The sequence below is a fragment of the Ostrinia furnacalis genome, unplaced genomic scaffold (genome assembly GCF_004193835.3).
Source record: "Ostrinia furnacalis isolate ACB-3 unplaced genomic scaffold, ASM419383v2 OfSCF5047, whole genome shotgun sequence".
Lineage (NCBI taxonomy): Eukaryota > Metazoa > Arthropoda > Insecta > Lepidoptera > Crambidae > Ostrinia > Ostrinia furnacalis.
This window is the reverse complement of record NW_021135286.1, coordinates 1-23,093: the sequence shown is the minus strand read 5'-3', so window position 1 is coordinate 23,093 and position 23,093 is coordinate 1. Positions and strand designations below refer to the sequence as shown.

The window sequence follows — 23,093 nt, the reverse complement described above, 5'->3', positions numbered from 1 at the left end:
AGTAATTTAATGGTCTTCACGAGTAATAAGTGTGGACATATTTTAACATTCATGTTGGAATGACTAAAATTTCTCACACAAAAGGCTCAGTTGGGTCCATCTTTTTGGAGTCGGTTTTATTTTTTTGTTAAAATTATCAAAGTTTCAATTCGTTTAAATCGATTCATTTCTAATCGTCCACAGATCGCGTGCGGGCGAAGCGTCAACGCACACATGCAAGCGCACTACCGGTCCTGCTCGCACCCGCTAGTGCTGTCTCTGCTCGACCTCTCAGTATGGTGCAACGAATGCGATGCGTACGTCGACCACGAGCTACTATACGATGCGAAGAACAACGCGCATCGCTGCAAGTTCGGCGAGGATATGCCCTGGTGCTACAAAAGCGACACCCTCCATCTCAGCTAAGGCCTATAGGACTGTCTCCCATGTTTCCACGATAATTTGAACTGTATTCACTTATCATAAGGTCCAAACAAATTAAAATATTCAATATTGTGCCCTATAGAGCAGGGGTGGCCAACCGGCCAATCGCGATCGAATAATCGCGAGAGATATTAGTCCAGTCGATCGTGGCAAAGCAAAAAATACTACATGGTTGTGTACTAAACTAAGCTGTTTAATTTAAGATTTCAAGAAGTATGTAAGTGGTAGATCATCCAGGGTTTCGTTAGTAAACAGTAGATCTTATGTCTAATCAAGTTGGCCGCCCCTGCTATAGAGAATTAATTTACACCAGTTTGAAAACGTCTTAGGGTGGATTCGACCAAACAAGTAAATATTAATCTCAGAATAAATCGTCAGTTATTCGACACTGACATATTTCCCATACTGAAACTGTCAATGTGCCAGTTATACCAGGAGTTATTCTCGGATAAAAGTTCGGTGGAATCGGAATCGGAACACGCATTTAAATTATTCAAATATTTTGGCAGCTTTCCGCGCGCTATTTTGTTATACGTGCCAAATGTTATCTTTACACGTTTTCGTGTATTATGAAATAATACTTTAGTGTTGATTACGATACGATATTAACAATGAATGATAGATTGGGGGAGGCCTTTGTCCAGCAGTGGACGTCTTTCGGCTGAAACGAACGATAGATTCAGGAAAATAAAAAAAATACAGCAGCACTTACAACCCGGTATATTCGCGATACCTGAAGTATCCATAGTTTAAGATTTGATCCTTTGGTGCTATATCAAGATTCCTTTGCATTTGATTTATTTAAATACTTGCACTAATTTGGTAGCTTAGCCTAATGAACTAACAATAGTATTTTGATAATACATTGAAGAAAATTTTCGTTATTTAACTAATGCTGATTTGATTTAAATACAAAATCCATAGCCATTTAAAAAAACATTGCTAATCACATTACATATAAATAAACACAAGTGTTTAATTAGAGTAAAAGATAATAACTGGACGTAATATTTGATGTGATACTAATAAATAACGTAAGAGTAGAATCTGTTTAGGATATCAAAGTACTTGCTTATAAATATTACAAATCGACCTTCTTTCAATATGGGACGTAAAGTTATTTTCCAGTTTGAATCTGAATCTCTCTGAAAATTGACCCAAGAATTTTGGGATTGAAAGAGATCAACTTTGTAATCAGCATACCACTCAACTAAAATGTAGTTTAAGGCTGAGTTACTCCACCTTATTTTAACCGTGACTTCTGTACCTTAACCGGTGTTTTGTTGTTGATGGAGTTTGACAGACTTGACGTTTGTTANGTTTGTTATACAGTTAAAGTAAAATGGTGCAACCCAGCCTAAGAGAGTAATTTTACAAAAGAATTTGATTTTGAAGACTAAATAGAAAATACACTAGGTCGATGTGTATTTTTAAGCAATATTTGTAGCTGTTAAATTAAAAATACTAATAAATTGTTAGTAATTTGTTTGCAGACTCAATATCAAAAGGACAATAAAATAACGACAGTATTCATAAAAGAATATTACGTATAAAGGAACCACCTATCAAAACGTGTACGAATGGTTTCACATAGTAGTACCCTCTGAAGTGTGGTTACGATCCAGCTTCAACTGACGTTCGAGACTTTGTAAATTGCATTTATCAAATAATTATGTATTACAGATCAACGATGATGCTGATACTTTAATATGATTAAGTAGTAAATTACACACAAAAATAAATATTTGGTACCTAGCTAATTGAAAAGAAAAAAATGTTTAAAGCTGTACGAGCACACTCGACATTCTCGGGAACTATCCCCTACAAAGGCCACTGATTTAAATAGCGTTTAGAGGATTAAGCATGCGTGTAACGTAACCCTTCCCACCAATACGAATCCTTTATGTCAGAGTACAGAAATGAGGATAGTCTCGAGAGAAAGCAAAATGTACGGGGAGTTCGAAGTAAAATAATATGCCATCTCGTACACTAATAAATCAGAGACACAGGTCCCATTTATTTGCACAAAAAGTCGTTGTAACTTACAATTTTAATAATTCTAATCGTTTCCACATTGATTGACAATCATAGAATATAAATGTTCAAATTTTGACGTATTTTTATTTATTGATGAAGGACCGTGAGTGTCCTTGCGCATAATTGAGGCCATAAAACATTAATGACTATTCTAAACTTATTTTGAAATTCGTATTCGAATACAGAGTTCGATAGCGGTTTGCTATGTAATGTGTATCATCCATTTTTAACTTTCGGTGAAACTAAAATATTGTAAATACATTTTATGTGTGTAAATGTAAATATTCCTTCATATACTTGTGAATTTATTTATTATTTTATACAAGTTATTTTTTCTGACGACTCTTTCCAGGTGGAACAACAATTTAAATTACCCACTGTTACATACGTATTCTAAAAGGGCAGACAAGTAATACTTGTCATACAATTACTCTTTGCTTAATGAATTTTCAATTTACATTTAAACATATTAGTTAATTAATTATGTGTTTAAGATTGATGTACAACTTATTAAAAATTGATACAAATATCATTGGTATACTAAGATAAAGAGGTAATTAATAACTTATAATATTTGCTAATTATGTAACAGTATTTTAGATAAGTCGTACAAAATGTTATCAATACAAGAAAAAAAGGAATTTACTTTGTAATGAATTGTACTAGTAAAGATATTTAATTAACATCTCATATTTTTGTAATCATCTAATTTAATTAAATATTATGTAATGGTAATGTATAACGGACTGTGTAGGTTTTCAAAGTAACTATGAAGAGTTGTATGGCGAAAAAGTGCTCATGTTTCAACTGTAGAAACNGTTTGTTATTAGTTAAGTAAGATGGTGCAACCCAGCCTAAGAGAGTAATTTTACAAAAGAATTTGATTTTGAAGACTAAATAGAAAATACACTAGGTCAATGTGTATTTTTAAGCAATATGTAGCTGTTAAATTAAAAATACTAATAAATTGTTAGTAGTTGTTTGCAGACTCAATATCAAAAGGACAATAAAATAACGACAGTATTCAGAAAAGAATATCTATATATATAAAAGAAAGTCGTGTTAGTTACTCCACTTATAACTCAAGAACGGCTAAACCGAATTAGCTGAAAATTGTCAGGGAGGTGGTTTAGAGCCAGGAGAAGGACATATGATACTTTTTATCCCGTTCGAAAAAAAAGTCTGCTTATTTATTGCCATTAAGGCGGAACAAAGTTCGCCGGGTCAGCTAGTTACGTATAAAATAAAAAGAAACCACCTATCAAAATGTGTACGAATGGTTTCACATAAGTAGTATCCTCTGAAGTTTGGTTACGATCCAGCTTCAACTGACGTTCGAGACTTTGTAAATTGCATTTATCAAATAATTATGTATTACAGATCAACAATGATGCTGATACTTTTATATGATTAAGTAGTAAATTACACACAAAAATAAATATTTGGCACCTAGCTACTTAAAAATACAAAAAAAAGTTTAAAGCCACTGATTTAAATAGCGTTTAGAGGAATAAGCATGCGTGGAACGTAACCCTTCCCACCACCACGAATCCTTTATGTCAGAGTACAGAAATGAGAATAGCCTCGAGAGAAAGCTAAATGTACGAGGAGTTCGAAGTAAAATAATATGCCATCAACACTAATAACCAGGGACACAGGTCCCATTTATTTGCACAAATTAAGCTCGTTGTAACTTACAATTTTAATAATTATAATCGTTTCCACATTGATTGACAATCATAGAATATAAACAGACAAAGGACAATGACCAAAAATGTATGGAGTGTGGTCCAAATGTCCACCACTAACGAGACCTATGTAGTAAAATAGTCTACTAAATACTGATTCATTATAATCAAACCGCAATCAAAAATATGCTGTCAGTAAAAAGTTATGACTGAATGAAAAGTCATATTTTTCACCTTTTCATCCGAAAAATGTTCTCGATATCATTCTATCCATCGCACATTTTGGACTAATCTATGCATGTTATGTCATGTCGCTTAGTGTGCCGTGTTAGGTTCTCGCTAAAAGAAAAAAAAATAAGCTCAGAAGAAGGACAACAATATTAGAATACTTGGAATAATGCGAAAGGGGTTAAAATAGTCTTATTTACAACTGGTGCGGGGTTATAGATGAATTATATTATTGTCTATTATACTAGCTGTGCCTACGACTTTGTAGGTACGCGTGAAAATAGTTTGAATAACATTTCCCATTTTTACACCATTTGTCTTTACTGCTTGGCCTATATTGGTTGTAGGGTGATGTTATAAAACCTAAAACCATCCTTGATAAATGGGCTATCCGTAACAAAAATAATGTTTCAAGTCGAACCAGTAGTTCCTGAGATTAGCGCGTAAACTACTACAATTTTCCATACAGTCATAACTTTTTACTGACAGCTTATTTTTTTTTCGTCCCATACTGAAAGTTGATCTTTATGTAATGGACTATAAGCCAATATAGGTCTCAGTAGTGGTGGACATTTGGACCACTTTTGGTCATTGTCCTTTTGACGTATTTTTATTTATTGATGAAGGACCGTGAGTGTCCTCGCGCATAATTGAGGCCATAAAACATTAATGACTATTCTTAACTTAATTTGAAATTCGTATTCGAATACAGAGTTGGATAGCGGTTTGCTATGTAATGTGCATCATCCATTTTTAACTTTCGGTGAAAACAAAAATATTGTAAATACATTTTATGTGTGTAAATGTAAATATTCCTTCATATACTTGTGAATTTATTTATTATTTTATACATGTTATTTTTTTTTACGAATCTTTCAGGTGGAACAACAATTTAAATTACCCACTGTTACATACGTATTCTAAAAGCGGCAATAGACAAGTAATACTTTTCATACAATTACTATTTGCTTAATGAATTTTCAATTTACATTTAAACATATTAGGGCCGATTTTTCAATCGTCAGATAACTTTTAACTGAAGAATAAACTTGTCATTTTGACATATTTTCCTTACTGAAACTGTCAATGTGCCAAACTTATTCTTTAGTTAAAAGTTATCCGACGATTGAAAAATCAGCCCTTAGTTAATTAATTATGTTTTTAAGATTGATGTACAACTTATTAAAAATTGATACAAATATCATTGGTATACTAAGATAAAGAGGTAATTAATAACTTATAATATTTGCTAATTATGTAACAGTATTTTAGATAAGTCGTATAAAATGTTATCAATACAAGAATAAAAGGAATTTACATTTTAACGAATTGTACTAGTAAAGATATTTAATTAACATCTCATATTTTTGGAATCATCTAATTTAATTAAATATGTAATTGTAATGTATAACGGACTGTGTAGGTTTTTAAAGTAACTCTGAAGAGTTGTATGGCGAAAAAGTGCTCATGTTAAAACTGTAGAAACTAATACGGTTAACAAACAATCACCAATTAACAACATAAATATTTAATAAAAATCTCATAGACTAATGATGTGTTTTATTGTCCTAAAGTTTTTACCTGGCTTGCCTACCCAAGTATCCATAAATCCAGCGTAAAAAAGGCGAATGGAGAGAACGAATGTACTCACGCTCTTATAAATCTTATCTTGTGCAGGGCCACGTCTAGGCTTAATGCAGGTCGGTTGTGCTTCCATATACCTTAATTCCCTATCATCCGCTCCTTTAAATCTAATCAGTGTAATACTGGTAATAAAGCACCGACCAGTTGGACTCGTATTGTGGGGATTACAAGTCTATAGGTACTCAGTAAAAGCACTCATTAAATAGCCTGCAGTCTGTTGGCAAATATAGGTTCTTTTTTTAAGCTTGAATTTATTTTGATCGAATTTTGAGTTTAGTTCAAAAATGGGAATATTTTATATAAGCGCCATCTAGCTGCAAGAGAAGTTATTACAATAATCAGTCATGATTATGTTCCTGTATTCATTTAATAATACTATTTTTGATACAGTCGCACATAAGTTTGTCAATGTCAGTGTCAAAACTAGAAACTAGCTGTCATGTCAAAATCAAATTGTCAACAAAATGGAAAAGGAGTGGTGGTGGTTGTTATCAATTTTATCACAATAGATAACCAATAAAAGCCTTTTGTTGTGTACTGGAACAGCGATAAAGGGCGCGGAGATAATATGTTTTTAAAAACAGATATACTCAAAGCGATTTCATTCAGAAGCCATGTAAAGTTACCGCTGTCGTATTGGTTGCTGGTTGCTCTTCGATTTGCTCTCACATTACTACCTCAGCGCGGCTACATACATCCAGATGAATTCTTCCAGAATGTTGAAGTTATGGCTGGTAAGTTATTTATACAAATTTATTGAGTCCAGAACTCCACAGAAACAGTCTTAATTAAATTATTGTAGGTCACCTTTTTGGCTTCTACATCAGAAATATCGACTCTTGATGAGCAAAACCAAGCTTAATCTATTTTTATTTATTATTAATTAAACTATTTTGTATATTTCAGGAGACATCCTCACAGTGGAAGTCGCTAGGACCTGGGAATTCAATCCCAAGTTTCCGATTAGAAATATATTTGTACCAAAAATGATATTGGGCCCACCACTCCACTTGATCCGTGTAGCAAATCCATACACAAAAGGATATTTGAACATAGATCTGAAAACTCCCTATTATTTACTAGTCATCCCACGAATCTTTATTTGTCTTCTTTCTCTTATAAACGACTATTGTTTATACAGAATTTGTGTGGTATATGGACAAAATTTTAGAAATAGACTAAAAATATTTGCTAGCTCCTATGTTGTCTTTGTTTATTGCTGTAGAAGCTTTTCAAACACTTTTGAAATGATGTTCTTTTCAATGTTACTGCTCATTGTTGCAGAATGCATGTTCAAATCTGATAAAATAATATATCATGATGAGTTTCTCCGGGAAAAATATAAAGAGGCTAAAACTGCTGTAGAAAAAGTGAAATTATTTAAATTATCAACGCATTTACCAGAGCATTCTTTAAATCATGTGGTATTTTTATCCACATTAGTAACAATTGGAATATTCAACCGTCCAACCTTTGTTGGTTTTGCATTCCCGCCTATATTTTTTTGGCTCCATAGAGGACTTGGTTCCAAAGTTGTTGGCTTTAAGGATTTTCATTACCGGATATTTATGCTTATTATATGTAGCATTCCAACTGTTATAATTTTGATAATTGTAGATTCAAGTTACTATGGGTATCTTACAATGGCAGATATAGAGTCGTTTAAAATATCATGGGACAATTGGGTTGTTACTCCATTAAACTTCTTGAGATATAATTCTGACATGGGGAACCTGAACCAGCATGGACTCCATCCGCGATGGCTGCACCTGGCTGTGAATATACCGTTGCTGTTCAACGTCCTGGGTATACTGGCTATCTTCACACTAGCAGGACATGCATACAGGTAAATAATAATATACAAATCATTCGTACTCACAATGGCTCAAGCTAAACACTTTCATCCAGTGTAGTTATACAAATGTGATTTAGAACAAAAATTTATTCATGCCTTTCATCTATGGGTGGGTATTTCGCCGAAACAGTAAATTTTCTGTGTCCAGGCAGGCGAACACATGTTTTTTTATATTTATATGTATAAAACTATTTTTATGGGAAAGTTAATCAAAAGTTTTATTTGTTTTTGCTATTACAATAGCAGAAACTACAAATAATACCGTAGAAAAACTTAATCAAAAGTCGATTTTCTAATTTCCTTGTTATGTCCATTACTGTTGTTTGCCAAAATGAAGGCACATTATGATAAATTGAAGCGTAATTTCATTCCAATAGCACTCTCTTTGTATTTGAGAAACGTTTGGCTATCGGAAAATAAAAACTTTAACTTAAAGGAAGGAAATAAAGTGAAGTTAAGTTCTTGTCCGAGTCAAAAGTATAATTTCCCTGGGTCTTCTTTTCGACCATTGTAGTAACGAAACGAAAGAACTTAGAATGTAATGCACTGCATCGTTACACTCGGTCNAACAACTTGTTTTTAACTCTTAACTCAATCTACTGAATTTATCTTTCTTAGTTGTGTAAAAAGGTCGTAATGATACAATATTCATTGGTATGTTTGCTTGCGAAGGTACACAGAAATGGGTCGAACAAAAAAAAAGCAAACCACAGAAGAAAACTTAGAGAAAAAAATATTTATAATAATTTCCTTGGCTACCAAAAATTCATGACCTTATAACTTTGTTTCTAAAACGAATTATGACACCCCTTTTAGATATATTAGCTTAGGTTTTGCTACTTAATACAATGGGAAACTAAAAATAGTTAAAAACAAAAATATATTTCGTACCAAGGAAATTAGGCAAAATTGACCATTTTTGGCGAAATACCCGGGTACTATTTTCGTTAAATTAATAAAGTAGTAGAATCTGATCTGAATCTTTGCAATCTTCCAGATTCATAAGAGGCCAGTACAGCAAGCTGCCTAGAATCCAGAGCATCACAGGGCTGATGCTGTTCTCCCTGATCACTCCAGTGGCTCTGCTCTCACTGTTCCCCCACCAAGAGGCGCGTTTCATCATTCCGGTCCTCGTGCCCTTGGTGTATCTCTTCGGGAACCACCTACACGTCAACGAGAGCGACGGACCGCAACGCAAAAAACTGAAGAATTTTCTGCGCTACAGCTGGTATACCTTTAACATAATACTTACAGTTTTCTTCGGATTCGTTCACCAGGGAGGGTTATACCCCTTTACCAACAATCTTCATCGCGAAATAAAACGCACATACGGAACTCACACGCATGTTATCACAACTCACAGCTACAGTATACCGACGTTTCTACTTCAACTGGAAAGTACTACAAAAGTTTTTAAGGACAAAACAACTGGACATAAGTACAGACTTGCTCCAACAACATTTTTATACAAATATGGCTCGATGCCGATGGATGAGCTTTTTACAAAAATAGACGAAGTTTTAACAGAAGCAGAGATGATGCTACATAAATATAAGAAAAAATATAGGTTTTACGTGGTTTCTCCTTGTGCACTGGAGAGACGAATACTAGAGACTGCCAGTAATTACTACTACATTGACATCGCGGAAGAATTTTCGCACTACCCACATTTTTGCACCGAGGCGCTACCCGCTTTTCCCAGTAATCGGGATCAATTTTGTTTAGAAAATTTGATGCGTAAAAATGTGTCTCATGTTTTAGATCTGACTATGTACGAGAGATTTGCTTGTTATTTGAAAAAGTTTTGCCTTAAAGTTTATAGAGTTAGCCCAGCGAAAAACCACCCTTAGCGAATAGGATAGAAGTTTACTTTTGTCAATTTTACTAAATATTTCGATAAGCAATACTACATAGCATATTATTATTTTAAACATGTGTATACAATATACGTAAAAATTTAAAATTAATATTACAGTACAAAGCTAGGATGAAAAGATAATACATATTAATGAACCTCGGCCGTAATCACTATTATACCATACAATTAATTAGTTTACTACGTATGGTGTAGGTATGATAAATATGCTATAAATCTTGCTGCTTATCTTTTGGTGACAAATAAATCATAGGCACCTACTAACGTAACGTGTTTAGTGTGTAGCTTGTCTAAAATTACCATTTTGTTTGAAATGTTGTATAGTTACTCATTTAATTTTATATTTTGATTGCTCAATAATGTCGTTATTTATAGATCTGTATGTTATAATATTTATAGTATCGGTCAAAGACGTTTTTTATTTTAACAGCGCTCGCGCATGAGCGACTTTTGTCACCGTGGCAGAATGTCTCTTAAATTACATGCTCTCTGTGACGTCTCTCTTTTTCTCTTTAGGAAGGTGTAAAAGAAACAAATATACTTGTACTATCACGGATAATAATGCTACGGCGACAAAGTTACCCGTGCGCGGGTGCCTTTAACTGTTTTATTTTAAGGTATCATCTACCGTCCAATGCCTTTAAAAGACATCACAAAATGTTTTATTTATTCTTTGTACCAGTGTTTATTGTGTTATATTATAGATTAAGTTGATATTATTCTTATTTGTTAAGTTGTGAGCTTTATTGGCAGCTTTAATTTTTGAGATATAATAATTACGTCACAATTATCACTTAAACCAGTGTTTTTAAAATATCTGTATTTTAAGCATTTTCCAAACAGAGCAACGTTCTACCACTGTAGTCTTGTACTGTGTTTGTAGCTAACTCAAACTACAAAACAGAAGGTAGGCATTATTTCTTGATTTAATTTAACAAAACTTGTTTTAATAGTAATCAAATCGTTTAGATTGCAGCAGGTCATAATCATGATGATTGGTTGTGTATTATGTAAAATTAATATGATACTCCCAGTTGAGAAGAGTTAACTTGTAAATAAATATTTCACCAAATCATTACTATAAAACAGGACTCGTTGCTAACGCTTATCGACTCAATGAGCTTGCATAATTATAAACAAAATGTCATTAATTATTAAATGCATTTTTATCATAACTGTGTTTTATTAGATAAGTTATTTTTTACTATTAATAGGCTTTTAATTTTTGTAACGTGTCTAAGGCGCGCAGGTGCATTCAGATGCGAGCTTTCAGAAAGTTGATTTTCTTCCTTCTCCAAAGAAAGCGTGGTTTTACGTCCTTTCTATTTTGAATTAACGATGGTTATATCGGTATTTTATTATGTATTCTGTGCCTTAGACTTGACAGACGTTCAAATAGCCTCATAGCCTGACAGTGTGTTGACATTGACTTGACACTTGACAGAAAGAATGATAAAAAGTAGTTTCCTACAGGGCATNAGTTTGATCGTAGTATGGAAGTTTCCGTACCCAGAGCCCCGATTACGGTAATTTTTAACGTCAACAATCCAGACACGCTTCTCGATTCTGCGATACGATTGGTCGTTCAACAGCGTACGTCAGCTGTTTTGACCAATCGTATTGCAGAATCAGGAACGCGTCTGGATTGTAGACGTTAAAAGTTACCGTAATCGGGGCTCTGGTTTCCTATCAGTGTTGTTCTTGATACGGCAATTGCCGTAATATACGGCATTCAGGCATCTTAGGCACCATAAATACGGTATACGGCAGCACTTTGATTACCGTATCAAAATATACGGCAATTGAGTAAAGTAGAGTTTTTCATGAGTTTTAGTAAACAAAAAATAAATATTTCGTCTAATGGAACGCAAAAACTTGTAAACCATAAATGAAGTATAGATGACCCACGCTGAACTGTCCCACCCACAGATATGGATTAGAGTAGATACAGCAAGTTGATCGTCAAAGCGTGCCATTCCGATATGTCCAAATGGACATACATGGTCAAGTGATGTTCATGTAATCCGATTACAACAATCGGTTACGATGATTTTACGAGGACAGTAGTACGAACACGGTAGAAAGATGAAAATAATTACGTATTGAGAATTGTAAATAACAGCACAAGTAACAAATAATTAATTAGAATAAAGTAGCAGTAGAAGAAGTATAAAGTAGCATTGTTTTTAATACATCCTGCGATGTACTCTTAAGAGTTAAAACCATGGTCCCTGTATGTGGTGCACTCATACCGACCCCAAGCAACCGTACTAAACTTACTCATCATAACATCATTAAGACACACACTGATCCATGTATTCATGCACTTGACAAATGTTCGTCTTGAAACGCTGGTAGGGTAAAAAAAATAACGAGATTTGACGATTTGTAAGATGTAATTTATTTAAAAAGGTAAATTTAAAGATGTTTTTGGTTTTGTTTTAACAAATTATTAGTTTTATCGGAATTAATTAATTGTCAAATCGAATAACACGATATCATTCGATGACTTTGCGAATGCAGTACGATGATACGATTATTTTTACGTTGCGGCAATCACTAAAAATCGCTAAAATGACACTAATGACGTTTAAAAAGTGGCACGCTCGGCTTCATACAAATTTTTTTACATGCTGCATCTATCCATATCTGTGGTCCCACCAAACTCAATGACAGGGGGGCGCTACCATCGTTCAACTGTATGGTTTCCAACATGGCAAAAATCGGAACCAGCGATCCGGTATAGACGGTGGCGCCCCGCTGTCAATGTCATGCACAGCACAGTTCAGTATTTTGGAACTATAGAATCGCCACGAAAAGAAACGCCAAAAATGCAACCATATCTCCGAGATTTTAATGTCTAAAATCGTTATTTCCTCATTTTGGTAGATTCTTCACTTTTATTCGGGTAGGTTCTTGGACTAAATTATTCAAAACCTTAAAAAGTGAAGAATAAAATAAGTAAGTTTAAAAGTAGTATACGCATAGTACATAATACATCACTTGTATTTTTTTAAATTTAAACCTTCCAAATAAACATTTTATACAATACGGCAATTTTCTTAGTTTTCCTTAAAAATCCGGCAATTTTAGAATTAGAATACGGCAACCCTAAATTCGTCAGGAACAACAACACATATAATATACTCTATGAACAACACTGTTTCCTATGGTAGTTTCTTACTGATGAGTGATGATCCTGTTTTTACAAATTTTAATTAATTTCTAACTTTATATTAGTACAAAATGTTATCACAAGAAGAAACTATCAAGAGGACCTTGAAAATGTCATTACAAGTGATACGAAATTACGACTGGCTCTTAGACTTATATGTTTTGGTAAGAAAACAATCACAACTTTTATTATCCATTTTAAGTCCTCATGGATGGCTATAGAAGTACCTNGTTTGGTCGATGGCCGCGCGAAAAAAAAAAGACGCCAATTTCCCGCATTGTCTTTTGTATTCACTCAAAATCAATATTGCTAATAAGTTCTTTCTTCTATTACAGGACTTCTTTGTTGATCAACACTGGGAAAAGCTACCATTAACGTGGCGTGAAGCTTTCTACAATATGGATCCTCAAATTTTAGGCAATATAATAGATGGAAACTTTTCCAATACAGTTCTACCTTTGTCATTTTTAGCATTAATGAAGACAGTTCAGTGTTTGACTATTACAAGGCAGAGTTTAGACAAATGTGCAAAGAAAAAGTTAAGAGAACTTTCTGTTGATACATGCGGTGGCCATCCAAGGCTTGCAAATCTATTTCTGAAGCATGTAAAGTTAAAAAAGAGGCATGAAATTAGTTTAATGGCAGAAGTTGTTTATCATACAGCCAGTCAAACTAACTGTAATGGTGTCCTCGATTTTGGTTCTGGTTTGGGGCACCTAGTGAGAGTTTTGGGGTATAAGTACAATCTGTATGCGGCAGGGATAGAGAGCCAGACACAACTGACGGAAGAAGCTAGGTCTGTACTACTACCAAGGTTCTGTGGTATGTATAATAATTAACAATTTGTGAGATAATTTGTTACTACGGACTGTTCTATGTATCAATGACTCACAAACTCTGTTTGCAAAATGAAAAATACAGTTGTAATTTTTTGATTTTCAGAAAACTTGATTTAGAATTGGAATATACTGCAAGCAAACATTTATCTATCGAAAGTATGGATAACTTGAAGAGACCATCTCATTACAATATGACACTATCTTGCCACAGTCAGCTTTTGGAATTGAAATTACCGGGTTCTATGAATAATTATGGATTAGTAGGTCTGCATCCATGTGGGGACCTCGGTCCATTGCTGTTGAAGCACTTTATTAAGTGCCACAGTTCTAAGTTTATATGTCTTGTTGGCTGCTGCTTCATGAAACTAACATCAGAAGGATACCCTATGAGTGAATATGTCAAAGGGTTGGACAGTGGCCTGTCATACCCTAGCAGAGAGATAGCTTGTCATGCTATTGAGGTCTACTGTGACAGGTTGAAGAAAGGGGACTATGAGGATTTAAAGGTGATTTTTTAAACTTTATTGTGGGTCTAGCTAGACAAAGTGCACTTTAAAATAGTAACCCAGTCGAAAGATGATCGAAAAGCCCTTTTTTTGTATGGAGTTTTGACAAATTCGATTTTCGATTCAATCAAATAGTGCCACTTGTCTAGGGGGGCTGTACATTTTGTTGATTTTATATGTTTTGACAAATATTGTATGACATTATGATTTGTAGATACATGCCTTCAGAGCAGCCTTGGAGAGGATATTAGTAGGAATCAATCCTGCACTCAAGCATGCTCCAATTAGGAGCATAAAGCATTCAGACTCTTTGACATTTGAAAGGTATGGTTCGTTGCTAACTTATCCAGCAAAAATATTATTTGGATTGTTTATGTTTGAAATTAAATTGCTTGCAAATTGTTAAATTAGTAAAGCAATGTGTTTTAGTGAATAACTTAAAAATTATATCTGATTTATGGTGTTTATTTTATCCAATGTACCCAAGAGTAACTGACACCTTAGATTCTTTATAAACTTTGTGTGGTTTACTTCTAATCTACTCAACTGACTAGTGTCTTGGGCTAGCCTAGCATACTTGAGAATTTGTGTCTTGGTATTCATAAATCAATTATCGAATGACAGATACTGCAGCTTGGCGTTTGAAAGGCTCCAGTTGCCCCTTCCTTGTCACGAGGCGGTTTGGGCGCGCGCGCGTTACGATTTGATCCAATGGCGGCGCGTGGTCATCGTGTACACGCTGCGACTTGCGCTTGCGCCGCTCGTCGAAACTGTCATCTTGTTGGACCGGATGCTGTACGTTTTGGAACAAGGTATTTATCCAATCTTCTATTGTTTAAGCTGTATTTGGGCAAGACCAAAAACCCCAATTGATTTTTAATTTGGAGTAAAGTGATCAGTTACAATATCTACAGGGTGTTAGGTAAATGGGTATATGAGCCGACACTAGCCCATGTTAACATAGTAATATAAATGGTATGGTGAAGTCAGAAAATTGATATCTTCATTTTAATTATTTTATTTTTCATACAAATCGGATTTTATAAAATTTATTTTTTATGAAAATTAAAAAATTGATATGATGATATCAAATATCTGACTTCACCATACCATTTATATGCCCATGTTAACATGGGCTAGTGTCGGCTCATATACCCATTTACCTAACACCCTGTATAGGAGTCACATTTTGAAAAGCTCATAAAAAGCATGTCAATTGACTGGTGTTTGCAACTCCTTGCCTTGCCTTTAGGACTTAGTGTCCATAGTTTTTTAAGGTTTATAAAAATGCTGAGCTCATTGGAGAAACATTTAATAAAGGACAAAAATAAACACATCTATACACATTCAATAATGTACTATACATTTTTACAGACAATAAGACAAACATTGATTGATATTTAACATGAACATGACATCTTCCTAGGCCACACTTCTATCTATACACACCCTATGAAGGAAATCAATCGAAATCATTAAAATAATATTTCTCTTGATTGATTTCCTCCAAATTATTCTTAACTTGACTAGACATTTATTTGGCACTGTTATTTTTAAAATAAATAATACTTATCATGTCATAATTTTTATGAATTGAGTTGAAACATTATTAACTGATAAAGTCTAAAAGAATGGGCAGCAGCGCTCTCTGAAAAACATCAATCTTTTAAACTGCAATCTCCAACCCGCCTGCCTAGCGTGGAGATTATGGCAAAACCCTCCACTATAGTGGAGGAGGCTCATAGTCCAGCAGTGGACTGTAAAGGGCTGTTGATGATGATGATGAAAGTCTAAAAGGCTCTTCTTACGTAAATACCGGATGAATTACTGGGTAGTTAAATTATTATGGGAATTTTTAACAATTTTAGGTTCTTTATACTTACAATGACATGTGCAATTAGTTAAGAATGTGCGTTCTTTATATCGAATATTAAAGTATTATTACGTTGTTTACAGGTCTATCGTGCGAAATTCGGCCTGTGTTCGATCCTAAGATATCTCCCAGAAACCACATAATGATTGCGAGAAGAACATGAGAGATTTTTGTTATGTTATAATACAATACTCGTATGTTATTATTTTAAAATATATCTACAATCGTTTTCATTAAAGACCGTGTTTGTATTTAGAATACCTCATCATGTAAGTAAATAAAGAAATAACAAAGTATGTATACAATTAACAACAAAATAATATAACAATACAGATCACTAACTACCTAACTACATTTCATATAAATACATACATAAATCGTCCAACAAAAACAAATTTACAAAAATATTTCAGACCTAGATTTATTAGGATAGCTTAGTAACTATATTTACACAGGTACCTATGTAAATAATGCCTTGTTCATCAAGTGTTGTGATTGTTAGTAGCTAACTACTTTCAGTGGTTGTTTCAAAATGCAAATGTCATGAAATTATTTATAGCAATGTCCAAATCACAAAATGCGTCGAAGCTTAGCTGATCACCACACACGAAGCATTAGCAAATGCTTTATCTTATAACTGTCTCAGTTTTCATAAATGTTACATTTTGTTTCAATCTTTTGTGACTAGAAAATTACCTTTTTTTGTGACAAGTAGTTACAAAAAAACGTTTTACTACTAAAAGTTTGCATCTGATGGATGTGATTAATGTTGCTTACATTAGGCGCTCGTACATAATATCATCTTCATTGTCACGGGTAGTGTCTTCTGCAATGAGGCTTGTATCTGTTAATGCCTGCATTGTTTTCAAACTGTAAATCGCTAGTAACACGATCACTTGGTCGTCGGCGCAGTGTCTACTGCGATTGAGAATTAATAGCGCGCAATGACGCAGTCGCCTGTGGCTGTAGGGTCTTGGGAGTACTTGAGGATCTGTAGTAATGTCACAGTATATATATGTGGTGTTTTAGCGCTAGTAGCGCGGTCTTGCGTTCGCGGGCGGTGTTGCGCAATCACGCAGTCGCCAGTGGGATCTTGCTTGGGTAATAAGTACTTGAGGCCTGTATTTTAACTGTACTGTACTGGCTGCAGTGTTTAGCGCTAGATCACGCGGTCGGAGGCTGTGCCTACTGCTAACGCAACGTCGCAGTCTCCAGTCGCGTCAGAAGTTGATGTCTGTATCAGGAACTGTAGTGGATGCAAAGTGAGTTCATGCTAGTAGCGCGATCACGCGGAGCTTGGTCACCAATCGCGTCTTTGGGCAAAAGTTGACTAGTTGACGCCTGTATCATTCAGTAGTGGCTGCAAAGTTCGTGCTAGTAGCGCGATCACGCGGTCGGGGGCAGTGTCTGCTGCGATTGAGCTCAACAATGCAACGAAGCAGTTGCCAGTCGCATCAGAAGTTGATGTCTGTATCAGAAACTGTAGTGGCTGCAAAGTTCGCGCTAATAGCGCGATCATGCTGTCACGTCACGTCTTGAGCAGTAGTTGACTAGTTGACGCCTGTATCATACTGAAGTGGCTGCAAAGTTCACGCTAGTAGCACGATCACGCGGTGGCGGGCAGTGTCTGCTGCGATTGAGCGACAATAGCGCAATGACGCAGGTTTTGGGCAGTATTTTAGGGACTGTTGTGGCTGTCTGTAGTGTTTAAGAGCGCTAGTTAGCGCTATCACGCTGTCGCCAGTCAAGTCTTGAGCAGTAGTTGACTAGTTGACGCCTATACTGTAGTGGCTGCAAAGTTCACGCTAGTAGCGCGATCACGCGGTGGCGGGCGGGGTGTGTGGCGCGGGCCGCTGGTGAGGCAGCATGGGCGCGGGCTCGTCGTCGGAGTCGTCGGAGTGCACGCGCGTGAAGCGCCGGCGCTCCAGCAAGCGGCGCAGCTTGAACTCCCCACGACCGTACTCCCAGCGCCGTCGCGGCATGCTTTTGCGACCTACGGTACAAGATACTGCGGTGTAAAGGACGTCGCACTTTATCAACCCGGAAAGGGATCGTAACCGTATCAACTCGAGGCGGTCAGTATTCTTTGTACGAAGCTCCATACTACAACGCACACTTTGCACCGAACCGACAGCGCGCGAAAGGCGATACGGTGTTGATCCCTTTACGAGTTGATAAGTCTGCTATGAGCTTTACTCCGAAAAACATCCGATGTTTCAAATTTTGCCATCCCTCTCACGCAATGCGAGATGCCGGTATGAGTGACGGTGACAGATAGTAGACCCGAAGCAACGTTTCGTTTCGGAATAGCGCCCGGAATTGAGAGCCTGATGAAATTTTGTGAGCAATTACACTTGTGAGAGCTTAGTGCGAGTATAATTTAATAACGCGAGTTTTCACATTGATAGCTTACGGTAGGTACGGGACGGGAGTCGGGATGTACGATGACGGTTTGTAAATAAGCAAAGAACTTCATCATATCATTATCGTCAAGTCACTCAGTCTCCACTGCAGGAGCAAGATGAAGAAAACAATGGATTTGGGCCCACACTCCCCAGGCTGGCCAAATATCAGAATATAGGCGAAGCTGCACGAAGGCTAATAACTTGATTGTAATTGAAAATTGATAAAATACTTTTATGATCAAAATTCTGAACAGAATTTGATTACAAATTAGCACTTCATGAAGTAATTAGACTTTTGAAAGTCTACCTATAGAACACAAGCTAAATAACCATTCGACATGCATAAATAGCTACTTGCTACTCAATTTAAATGTGCTATAAATTGGAAGGTGCCAAATCTTACCGAATGGGGTGCATGCGGGTGCAACAAAATAAAAAGACAAGAAGCTGCTCCAATAAATATATTTGTATAAAATATATTCTTAACTCGCATCACTAAGTCTAAGTACTTAATCACAGTAAAGCACAACAAAAATAAATAATGGATCACATAAAATAAGATTTACGGGCAAAATAATAATTCAAGACTTGGGATCTATCAGAGTGGCGTTTTTGTTTTTGTCAGTGCTTTAAGTAGATTAATTTGTTTAGTTAAGTGTTTTGCGTCTTACAAGACACGTTATGGAATTCGTGTATTAAAAACGCTAATCTGAGAGATCCTTTTAAATCTACTCTTAGATATTGTGCTACATAGGCATTCTGTCTGACGATAAGATAAAATTTGCTCAGTGCATATGCATCATGACATTTTTAAATTAAGCTTACTGCGCACATGACAAATAATAACCAACCAAAAATATGAAAAGTATTTGAGATGTCAGTAGATAAGGATACATTACATTAATTTACAATGGCTGTGTTTCATTTTTACCTAAAAAGCATATAAATTAACTTAATTTACCTTCATAAATAAAAAAAGTAGGAAAATTTTCGATTTTGTATTGCAATGCGAAAATTGCATGGAAAGTAATCACAAAGTATTTCAGATCCAAAGTAGAGATTATTTTGGAATGGAGAGTGAAGTAAATAGGAATATATTAATTTTCTTGTATTGTGCATATTTTCGGTTCTTTCACTAATTTTGATTTATCATATTATATAAATTAATAAATGCATTACATTACACAAGTAATAATAAATATTAGATATGCTATAATAAAATTCATAGTCCTCATTATTTACTAAAACCAACTTAAAATATAATTGTAAAAATAATATTGCAAACAAAAATATTGCGGCATGAGATTTTCGGGGCTACTTAACGGAGTTTCTCTCTACAATCTATCCCTGTCTATTACATAAAGCGAAATGCATGGGCGATAGAGACAGATATAGGGAAACAGCATTAAGTAGAAACCCAGATGAGATACTTATTGTAGATTCCAAAAAACAATGTGACATTAAAAATAATTATTATGATAAGATGAATAGAATTTAATCTCATTCGTTCGACCTTAATGATAATGTGATGTGATGATAAAATATACGAGCAAATCTGTACTTATAATAAATCTGTAGAGAGGTCAATTCTGTACATGAAATATATTTTCAAAATAACTATCAGGGGGTGATTAGTGATCGATACTGATGCTAAAAATGCAATCAGTAAAATGTTTGTCTGTCTGTCTGTCTGTATGTTCCTTATAGAAACAAAAGCTACTCAACGGATTTTAACGAAACTTGGCACAAATTATTCTTCATACTCCTGGGCAGGTTATAGTATACTTAGGAATTCTCACGGGAATTAGCGGGAAAATCCTTTTGTATGAAAAATCTAAACCGCTCAAGTTAGACGCTTGAAATTTGGCATGCAGGTACCTTAGTAAACTTAAAGCTTAGTTACAACAGGATATTGCAAAATTCGCACGGGAACGGGAGTTAGCGGGAAAAACATTTGTATGAAAAAATCTAAACCGCGTAAGATAGATGAAGAGGGTAAAACGGGATCCACGCGTACGAAGTCGCGGGCGGCCGCTAGTTAAACATAAAATAGTAAATATTTAGCCTAAACCGGTGAAAGGGTCGGACTGGCCGACTCGTCATCCGAGGAACGCGGGTTCGAACTCCGCTGACGCTCGACTATTGTGGTGAGACCACTCGTGGTGACACAAGCATATTTAGCTTAGTAAAAATACAAATATTATTTAGATAACATCTAGTCCTAAGAAAAAATATGTAAGTAGGTACTAGCTTTCCGCCCGCGGCTTCGCCCGCGTGGAATTTTGTCTGTCACAGAAAAACTTTATCGCGCGCGTCCCTGTTTCAAAAACCGGGATAAAAACTATCCTATGTTCTTTCCCGGGACTCAAACTATCTCTATGCCAAATATCATCAAAATCGGTTGCGAGGTTTAAGCGGGAAAGCGTAACAGACAGACAGACAGACAGACAGAGTTACTTTCGCATTTATAATATTAGTTGGGATGTAAACCTCTCTGCTTGTCACATTCACTTGTGTCTGTCTTGTTGGTTGTCCTAAATAAATAAAATAAACAAACCACTACAAAGTAAATTAAAATAAAATGTTAATTGTACAGTCGGTGTCAATGATCGGAATAACCTATTTGACTCGACCATAATGTCAAAATTAAAGTAGCAATATGTTATTATTGTACACTAAAGTAATCTTACTAACTTTGTACCTATTTTAAACAAATGAAATTCGATGTCATTTCAGATCAATGATTATAAAGTTTGGGTAGCACAATAGCCGGTAGTTGGGTTTATTCTCGTTGTCCCCAAAAAGATATGGGTTAGAACCAAAAATGGCAAGGCTATCTCGCCTTAAATTACATTACTAATTAATAAAAAAATATTATATTTTTTAAACCGATATTGGTTTGTCCCGCAGTGGTGGCAGAGCAAATTATATTTGTACGAAGGTTAACGGGACTAGTAATTTGTGCAATACTAAATTACTAATATTGAAAAAAAAAAACAGGCTTTAAGTTTAGGCGAATGTGTCATCCTTAGATAGTGCAGTGTTAGCAGCGCCTGCTTGTCGCAGCGCTACGCCCACGCGCTTATAATAGCGATAAGGGTCGAAGAAGAACTTGTGGATGATGAACTTGGTGAAATACAAATTACTAATATTCTTTTAAACACATGCCTCTAAAGAATTCGAATGTGTCATCGCATAGATAGTGCGGTACTAAGATGAATGCGGTAATAAGAAGCGCCTGCTTGTAGCTGCGCGGCTTGCCGCGGTTGCGCGCTTATTCTTAGCGACATAGCCGGACGGTGAGGGTCGGTGAATTTGTACTATAAAAATTAGAAATAAAATTATAAAAGGCTTCTAAAGAATTCGAATGTGTCGCCGTATAGTACTAAGATTCTAGCAGCGCCTGCTTGTCGCTGCACCTGCCCTTACCGCGGTTGCGCGCTCGCAGCAGCGCCAGCGCCGCCAGGGCGTCAGGAGTAGCCGATATGAGATCCGAGAAACGTTGTTTCAGATCAGGTTGTTTCTGAACTATTGCGGTGAACTCGGGACGTTGTGTAGAGGCTTGGGGGGCGTCATTTACTAGGAGGACTCTTAGACACCGACTGAGCACTCGACACTCGACTACAAATGGGGGCGCTAAAAAGAATTTATTCTCAAAGTGGGCAGTAGACAAAATGAGTTTGGGAACCGCTGCTCTAAAGAATTGGAATGTGTCATCGCATACATAGTGCAGTACTAAGATTCGAGCAGCGCCTGCTTGTCGCTGCGCGGGCCTTTACCGCGGTTGCGCGCTCGCAGCAGCGCCAGCGCCGCCAGCGCCAGCAGTGCCGCCGCCGCCGCGGCCGCCGCGCCGCCCGCGTTAATTCTTACTACATAATAGCGATAAGGGCCGAAGAAGGACTTATGGATGATGATCGAACTTCGTGAAATACAAATTACTAATATTCTTTTGAAAACAGGCCAGGAAATTAGAATGTGTCGTGTAGTGTTACGATTCGAGCAGCGCCTGCTTGTCTACTACAAAGCGACATAGCCGAATGCTGACGGTGAAGATGTCGGACTGGCCGACATGAGATCCGACGCTGTTTCAGATCACGCTGCCGTTGAACTATAGTGGTGAAGTTGGTGAATTTGTGCGGTACAAAAAAACAGGGCTCTAAAGAATTCGAATGTGTCGCCGTATAGTACTAAGATTCGAGCAGCGCCTGCTTGTCGCTGCGCGGTCCCTTACCGCGGTTGCGCGCCCGCAGCAGCGCTAACGCCGCCGGCGCCAGCAGCGATGCCGCCGCCGCGCCGCCCGCGCCTACGCGCTTATTCTTACTACATAATAGCGATAATGGCAGAAGAACTTATGGATGACACACTCGTAACACAGACATATTTAGCTAGCACGAGGGTCAACGGGACTGGTTTGTAAGAATAAGCTTTTAAGGAATGAGGGTTATCGCGTATGAAAAATCCGCCAGATGATAATACGTAGACGCGAAGTCCAAATGCTGCGAACCACTGTCCAAACGGGAAAACCTTCATTGGAATGTGTCGTC

General features: G+C 36.2%; 3 protein-coding genes across 3 annotated transcripts in view; all 3 read left to right on the top strand.

Annotated features, from left to right (window-relative positions):
- HDAC6 (histone deacetylase 6) overlaps window positions 1-460 on the top strand; it is a 30,764-nt gene extending 30,304 nt beyond the window's left edge. Inside the window, exon 19 of the mRNA XM_028315149.1 lies at window positions 184-460. Within this exon, the coding sequence (XP_028170950.1) occupies window positions 184-405 (222 nt within the window). The 3' untranslated portion in view covers window positions 406-460. The remainder of the gene's footprint in view (window positions 1-183) is intronic.
- Window positions 461-6,486: 6,026 nt separating this feature from the next.
- Window positions 6,487-10,628, top strand: PIG-Z (phosphatidylinositol glycan anchor biosynthesis class Z). The gene is made up of 3 exons (XM_028315159.1): window positions 6,487-6,754; window positions 6,927-7,866; window positions 8,873-10,628. Exons 1-3 carry the CDS (start codon window positions 6,589-6,591, stop codon window positions 9,723-9,725), a joined length of 1,959 nt encoding a protein of 652 aa, XP_028170960.1. The 5' UTR covers window positions 6,487-6,588; the 3' UTR covers window positions 9,726-10,628.
- Window positions 10,629-12,942: 2,314 nt separating this feature from the next.
- Window positions 12,943-16,705, top strand: LOC114360447 (protein RRNAD1). The gene is made up of 6 exons (XM_028315161.1): window positions 12,943-13,090; window positions 13,262-13,722; window positions 13,869-14,271; window positions 14,486-14,595; window positions 14,896-15,083; window positions 16,228-16,705. Exons 1-6 carry the CDS (start codon window positions 12,998-13,000, stop codon window positions 16,305-16,307), a joined length of 1,335 nt encoding a protein of 444 aa, XP_028170962.1. The 5' UTR covers window positions 12,943-12,997; the 3' UTR covers window positions 16,308-16,705.
- The last annotated feature ends 6,388 nt before the right edge of the window (window positions 16,706-23,093 follow it).